This window comes from Toxorhynchites rutilus, chromosome 2 (assembly GCF_029784135.1).
Source record: "Toxorhynchites rutilus septentrionalis strain SRP chromosome 2, ASM2978413v1, whole genome shotgun sequence".
NCBI classification, from domain to species: domain Eukaryota; kingdom Metazoa; phylum Arthropoda; class Insecta; order Diptera; family Culicidae; genus Toxorhynchites; species Toxorhynchites rutilus.
In genome coordinates, this window is record NC_073745.1 from 131,720,386 (window position 1) to 131,728,284 (window position 7,899).

General features: G+C 37.7%; 1 protein-coding gene across 2 annotated transcripts; it reads right to left on the bottom strand.

Moving 5' to 3' along the window:
• Nucleotides 1–272: 272 nt before the first annotated feature.
• Nucleotides 273–4,049, bottom strand: LOC129769460 (uncharacterized). Of its 2 annotated transcripts, none has more exons than XR_008741883.1 (3): nt 1,375–4,048; nt 737–1,313; nt 273–577 (listed from the first exon to the last, which is right to left on the bottom strand). XR_008741883.1 is itself a non-coding variant. In XM_055771751.1 (3 exons), exons 1-2 carry the CDS (start codon nt 3,769–3,771, stop codon nt 819–821), a joined length of 2,892 nt encoding a protein of 963 aa, XP_055627726.1. In that variant the 5' UTR covers nt 3,772–4,049; the 3' UTR covers nt 273–577; nt 817–818. The 2 variants fall into 2 exon arrangements, 1 of the variants encoding a protein (XP_055627726.1); XM_055771751.1 differs by having other exon boundaries at nt 817–1,313; nt 1,375–4,049.
• Between the last annotated feature and the right edge of the window lie 3,850 nt (nt 4,050–7,899).

Consider the following 7,899-nt stretch of genomic DNA (forward strand, 5'->3'; position numbering starts at 1 on the left):
TATCTTATATGGCTATAACATTGTGATTTATGGAAAGAACTTCAAAACTTCCATAAACTCACATTGCAAAATTTAAAACCATCATCACTTTCACCGCAGCGCCGCCTAGGTGTAGATTTGTACGTTAGGTCGTCAACACATAGTGCTTTCAACCAGAATCTCAACTTCTTGATCTGAGATGTCGCAGATAGTGTTGCCACATTTTCATCTGTACCAGAAGGGTTGATTTTTTTTTCATCTGCACTTTTTCTTCAAAAAATCTATCAAATCTGTACTATCAAAAATATTTATTGTAGAGAAAAATATGTTTTGTTAGCATCAGAAAAAATATTATTTGTTACAAAATATTATGTTTACTTACTAACTTTACATCTACATTTACTTACTACAAAATTTTACAAAAACTACCGTACAGAATCTGTACCAAAATTAACTAAAACGTCTGTACTTTTCCAGATAAATCCGTGTAGGTCGCACACACTTTAAATCGATGACACATAGCATGGCTAGGTAACACTGTCATTGAAGATGCCAAAAATGGATAGACGAGTCGCCTTTTGAAGATGGAATTCAAGTGCTGCAAGGGGAAGAATCAAAGTGTCTAGAGATCAATAAAATTTGCAGAGGCATGTATTTTCTGTAATTATTTTACATTTTTTACCAAAACTTCGAGATATTGATACTATTCAAATAGAAGCTCTACCGAATTTATTTCAATTTATACATTAACATTTACCTAAATGAGCAATGAAGAAAGTTTATACACGATAGTCTTCAAGTAGTATTCAATGTTACTATACGTAAAAGTAATCGTACATTCAAAGCGCTGGTAGATATAACCGCGATGGTTTCGATACGGCTGGTATCTGCTGGAAGCTCGGTAAAATTTGCTCGTTAATCCACATTCTAAAGAATGCTATCGAAGCTGCTAACGAGCTGTTGTTTGTCGCGATCCCGACTTGCTCCCAGTGTCGATCACCACCGGTAAAGCATAGTATAGGCGATCCTTGCCGATCTCCCCCGCGTTCATCTGGTAAACTCGCGCAAATAGATCCTTCGCTACAGGCGCCATTTTCAGCGAGTTCCAAAGGGTGTTTCTTTGGAATAGCATTGTCGATCGAATCATTCATGAGATCGTGTTTACTCCACCCAATGAGGAAACATCCCTCTTTGCGGTAGTCTTTTGGTTCCTGTGCCAAGCAAACTTTAGCCTTCACTGTGCTATTTTTGCTCATCTTCAGTACTGCAATATTAGCGTAGCCTGAGGTGCTGTTGTAGTCTGGGTGAACGGTTATTGTATTCACCATATATTCCTGTGAAATGGAAAGATGATTAGTACTTATGGATATGGGGGGAAGAATTCTTATTGATTACCCTCCGTTTGGACAGGGTGTTGAGAGGTTTCAGATTGAAATCACCAACTCGAATAAAGGTTTGTTTTGGTTCCAAATCCGAAACGCAATCGGCAGAAGTGAGCACCAAATCGTTCGACAATAACGTTCCAACACATTCGAACTGATTTCTCGTCATATCCAGATATGTTCTGTGGCTCCAGATGGTGACTAACCATGGGACATCAGGCTTCCGAATGGATGCTGAGCTGGGTGCTTTGGTGAAAGCGCATTGCGATTGGATTGAGTCTGAATCTGTTGTGGGAATATGAAGAGGCTTGGGAATGCTCAAGTGATTGACGTTGAGCGCTTCAGATTTCATTTGTTTTCCGGTTTTACAACAAACCAAATCAGATGGACATGGCTGATCTATGTTACGCATCATTATTTCAAAAATACTTTCGCCACATCGCTCGTAGGGAACACAGTCCCCTTTACATTTTTTGCCTATCGTTTTGCAGCAGGTTTCATTCAGCGAGCAACCGTCCTCAATCCACGTTCTTAAATTCAAAATATCAGCTTCCGAGGTATTTCCCGGGCATTGATGAAGCGGAACACACTTTCCTTCGCATTTTGTTTTTTCTATCTTTAATTTTTTGCAGCAGATTTGATTGGACGGACAGATCTCATCCAACGATCGCAGGTTGATTATCTGAGTTTCAGAGGGTTTATCCACGCAATTGTCATATTCAGTACAAATTCCTTCACAGCGCGTGGATGGCATTACTCTCGTGCAACAAACTTCGTTGAGAGAACAACCACCAATAGGTAATTGCCTTAAATTGATCACACTATCGTCTATCTCATTGTCTAAGCATTGAAAATCGGGGACACAGCTTCCATTGCAAACTGAGTCTTGTGTATCCTCTGGGACCGATGATTTCAATTTTTTGCAACAAACTAAGTTATTTGAACATGTATTTTCAAATGTTCTCAGATTGATTCCGTCCTCAGGATGTGTATACTCGGCACATTCATCGTTCGCAACACACTTCCCTTCACAAATACTGGAAGGTATTAAATCCACGCAACACACTTTTTCATTTGGGCACAGATCTTTTCCTTGCGATGGTCTTAGACACAGTTCCTCATTCACACACGTTGCATTGCAGAATAATGATTGGTTATCCTCGCTGTCCAATATAGACGATGTTTCCTGTGTTGATTTCGGATTTTTGCAACACATTTCATTCAGGGGACATATTTCTTCACCGAATCGCAAATCAACTTCAAGAGCCGAATCATTGCACTTTTCACGTGGAACACAGGAATAACCGCATGATGGCATCTTTCGATTTTTGCAACATATTTGCTCGATGGGACAGTTGTGCTCAGATATTCTCAAATCCACCGTTTCCCCAATAGAATGGGTGACATCTAAGCATTGCTGTATGGGAACACATTCGCAAGAGTCGTTGATAATCAGTTTCGATACAACTTTGATACTTTTGCAGCACATATTGCCCTCTGGACAGACTTCGTCGTTGAATCTCAAATCAATTTGGCTGGAATCTGTTCTGATATCATTACATTGGTTGGCTGGAACACATGTTCCATCACATGAATCAGTTTTATTTATCATAGGTTTTTGACAACATACATGGTTCCCGGGACATTCATTACTTTGAACCCGTAGATCTATTCCGCTATCTTGCTTGTAACCGATGCACTGTCGCGAAGGAACACATTCCCCATCGCAAAGTTTCTCTCGAATCCTAGGAACATCTGTGGGATCAGGTTGGCTGATCGACGTTTTATTACAACAAATTTTGTTCGCAGAACAATTACTGTCAGATAGTCTCAAATTGATCAATTGATCATTTCCTGTGTTATACCCGGCGCATTCCTCTGGGTAAAGCCAAAGCCCGCTACAAAACTCGTTTTGTTGGGGTTTCAAGACCTTGCAACAAATCCTTCGAGGAGGACATACTCCATCTAAAGCGTTCGTTTCTGCATCAACAGCAGCTTCGGCGCATTGTTCGGGTGGGGTGCAAGTTCCATCACACGTTGCCCGCACATTCTTACAGCAGATTGTATTCGCAGGGCAACTACTACTGATACCACGATCATCGGATTCAACGCATCGTGATCGTAGAACACACGTCCCATCACAGTTTCTGCCCACTTCCACAGACTCAGTGCTCACTAATTGATGCTCAGTCTTTGATTCTTCTCTGCAACAAACGAGTTTCCCGGGGCAATCAATTCCATAACTATACGACTCAATTTTTATATTTTTAGAGCACATATCCACTGGTACACAAATGCCTTCCGAACATTGTATCGCATCTTCCAAGGCGCTAACTGTGGCAAACAGAGCAAAAATAACGATAATTTGTGATGCCGAGCGAAAAAAAACTCTCCCTGCCACTCGAATCATCTTAGCTTGCGTACTGACATGTTCGGAAACTGTTACCTCTTCGAGCTGTAGATCAGAATGGTGGCAGCTTATTCCTAAACCAGTTTCGTGCTACGGGTGTTTCTTCCGGAATTTTAGAACTCTCTTCTGTTACGTGACATTACGATGTACTCTCCGGGGCAAATTGCATTTTTGATGCCCAAACAAGCTTAGCATAGTTGGGTCGTAAAACCACCATGAGCTGTTCGGTTCGTTTGGTTTCAAATCACGATATTCTCAGTAAAACCCCAAATTGACAATTCATTTGTGTGGCGGAAATAAAACTGCGTAGTGATGAACTGGTTAGTCACTTTTTTTTCTTTGTTTTTTTTCTTTCGTTGTATGATCTTTTCAGTGAGCTGTGTAAGCTTGCATTACAGATTACGCATAACTGCATTTTATTATTAATTAAAATGAGATAAGAAACACGTTAAGTATCATCATCATGACGAGTGACAGACAAAATTCAGCTTAACGACATGACGGAACTTGAAGATAGCAAAACTTTGTCTAGTTTATCAGATGTGTGTTAAAGAATGTTCAAACTTGTTAAACGTTTCTCTTCCGTGAATTCGAATGATCATATCCCGATTATCATTTCCCGATTACCTCAATATACACACGACAAAATTGAGGAATAGAAGTCGTAGTTTTAAAGTGATTTTTGGCATGCTGTATATATATATATATATATATATATATATATATATATATATATATATATATATATATATATATATAAATGTTCTGTTCGTTTGTGTATGTTTCAAAAACTCGAAAAGATTGAGCTCGAAGTTCAAAATCTATGTGAGTGTTTGAAAGAATCGAGAACTTAAATTGTGTTTCAGAATGATTTAAAAGAGCAATTCCAAATGAAATAGACAAATGACAAAATATGTGTATTTTTGATTCGAATGAAAGTTTGTATTCCGTTTGTGTTGGAGGAAATATGAATTTTTCACAGCATTTGGGATTTTTTTCACTCAAGTGTAACTTTTGAATAGGGTGTATAGATTTTAGTAAGAAAAATCTTTGATAATTTATATCTCAAAAACTATGAGTCCTTCCGAAATAGTGTCTTAGAAAGAGTTACAGAGTATTGATGTCCAAACGTGAAAAACTCTACACTGAGAAAAATAATGAGTACTTTCTTTATTTACAAAAAAACTTTAATACGTTTTGTATTAACCTACATGTCTTCTAATGTTATTCAACGTAACTCTTAAACACATATTTTTACCATAATGATGTATTTGGAAAAGATGTTGAAAATTATAAGCACGTTCATAAAATTTCATGAACATGGCGGTATATCACGACAAACATAGTGAAAGAGCCTATTTACTATAAAAAAGACAATAAATTAGAAATGTATTTTCAAATATCTCGAGCTTCATTTAGAAGGCGATTGATCTTCTTCTTCTTCTTGGATGGCACTAATGTTCCAGTGGCATTTTTGCCTTCTCAACGTAGCACTACTTGCGTCATTTTTATAAGTAGTACTTGGTTGAGATTTCTATGCCGAAAAACACGCCTTGGATGTACTCTGGAGTGGCAAGCTCTAGAATACGCGTGACCACAGTGTGCAAGCCGGAAGATTTTTCTTTGATGAACAATCTCCCGACCAGAACGGGAATCGAACCCGAACTCCCGGCATGATAGTGTGAGATGCTAACCACTCGGCCACGGGAGCACTTGATAATGAGCTAATTTATTTTGAATTACATCAGGATTCATAATTTGTGGCTAAAAATGATTGTTAACATACAAAAATTCGAAGTTTCGAAAATTCATAAAAATTCCACAAAGTTTGTCAAAAAAAGTTTTACCATCTTGGACTCATTTTTTTGAATTTTCTACATGACTTCTGTTTTAGATATTGCAAATTAAAGTATTTTTTTTTGTAAATGAATAAAGAGTGTTTTTTCTCGGTGTATATTTTTTTAACATTTAAACATCAATATTCTGTAACTCTTTCTGCGAGACTATTTCGGTACGACTCATAGTTTTTGAGATATAAATTATAAAAGATTTTTCTTAGTAAAATCAATGGCTTTTTTCGAAAGTTACACTTGAGACAACAAAATCGCAATTGTTGTGGAAAACTCGTATTTCCTCCAACCCAAACGAAATACTTTCATTCGAATCAAAAATACATGTTTTTAAAATCTGCATTTTTAGGACGATTTCACTTGGAATCGTTCTAATTGTCTATGGCAAGATCACACTAGAACGTTCTAAACATCAAATGAAAGCTAGTTGATAAGGTTAATTTAATTTGTTATTGAATGAGCATAAAATTATGTTAGTTCACAAATTTAAAAAAAAAATAGAAAATTTTTTTTATTGACGTAGGACTACGTCTAACCGGAAGATATAGGAAGCAAAATGAAAATCTAGGCACTGAACAATGAAAGATTTCGAACGCTCATTGTTCTTGAGATAGATTATTGAATAATTGTGAAATGCTTGATTCAAAATTCCTATGTGCCACGTTTGGTTTGAACCGATTTATGCTCCTTAAATGGTTCCGACCAAAAGGAGCAACTAGAGTAACAGTGGAATATAATTTGAATACAAGCAAAAAATTATATTGTAAGCGACTTGTAATGATTAAAAATATATATTTAACAAAGGCTGTTCCCTTATGTTATGTCCCCGACATTACCGATCCGTCTTCTTCTTTCCGATATTGTTGTACACTATAACTACGGACAGCAAGATAAAAATGTGTACGTAAAATGTTCTTAAATTTGAAAGTTGGATCTTTAAAATGATGTTTATTCAATCTTCATGCGTCGATTTTTCACGAAATTACAGCATGCCAAAAATCACTTTAAAACTACGACTTCTGTTCCTCAATTTTGTCGTGTGTATATTGAGGTAATCGGGAAATGATAATCGGGATATGATCATTCGAATTCACGGAAGAGAAACGTTTAACAAGTTTGAACATTCTTTAACACACATCTGATAAACTAGACAAAGTTTTGCTATCTTCAAGTTCCGTCATGTCGTTAAGCTGAATTTTGTCTGTCACTCGTCATGATGATGATACTTAACGTGTTTCTTATCTCATTTTAATTAATAATAAAATGCAGTTATGCGTAATCTGTAATGCAAGCTTACACAGCTCACTGAAAAGATCATACAACGAAAGAAAAAAAACAAAGAAAAAAAAGTGACTAACCAGTTCATCACTACGCAGTTTTATTTCCGCCACACAAATGAATTGTCAATTTGGGGTTTTACTGAGAATATCGTGATTTGAAACCAAACGAACCGAACAGCTCATGGTGGTTTTACGACCCAACTATGCTAAGCTTGTTTGGGCATCAAAAATGCAATTTGCCCCGGAGAGTACATCGTAATGTCACGTAACAGAAGAGAGTTCTAAAATTCCGGAAGAAACACCCGTAGCACGAAACTGGTTTAGGAATAAGCTGCCACCATTCTGATCTACAGCTCGAAGAGGTAACAGTTTCCGAACATGTCAGTACGCAAGCTAAGATGATTCGAGTGGCAGGGAGAGTTTTTTTTCGCTCGGCATCACAAATTATCGTTATTTTTGCTCTGTTTGCCACAGTTAGCGCCTTGGAAGATGCGATACAATGTTCGGAAGGCATTTGTGTACCAGTGGATATGTGCTCTAAAAATATAAAAATTGAGTCGTATAGTTATGGAATTGATTGCCCCGGGAAACTCGTTTGTTGCAGAGAAGAATGAAAGACTGAGCATCAATTAGTGAGCACTGAGTCTGTGGAAGTGGGCAGAAACTGTGATGGGACGTGTGTTCTACGATCACGATGCGTTGAATCCGATGATCGTGGTATCAGTAGTAGTTGCCCTGCAAATACAATCTGCTGTAAGAATGTGCGGGCAACGTGTGATGGAACTTGCACCCCACCCGAACAATGCGCCGAAGCTGCTGTTGATGCAGAAACGAACGCTTTAGATGGAGTATGTCCTCCTCGAAGGATTTGTTGCAAGGTCTTGAAACCCCGACAAAACGAGTTTTGTAGCGGGCTTTGGCTTTACCCAGAGGAATGCGCCGGGTATAACACAGGAAATGATCAATTGATCAATTTGAGACTATCTGACAGTAATTGT

Excerpts from the sequence above, each read along its gene's own strand:
- LOC129769460 (XM_055771751.1), bottom strand. The coding sequence starts at position 3,771 with ATGATTCGAGTGGCAGGGAGAGTTTTTTTTCGCTCGGCATCACAAATT. Across the intron at positions 1,314-1,374 it reads ACACCCTGTCCAAACGGAGG|GAATATATGGTGAATACAAT; the intron begins GTAATCAATAAG and ends TCCATTTCACAG.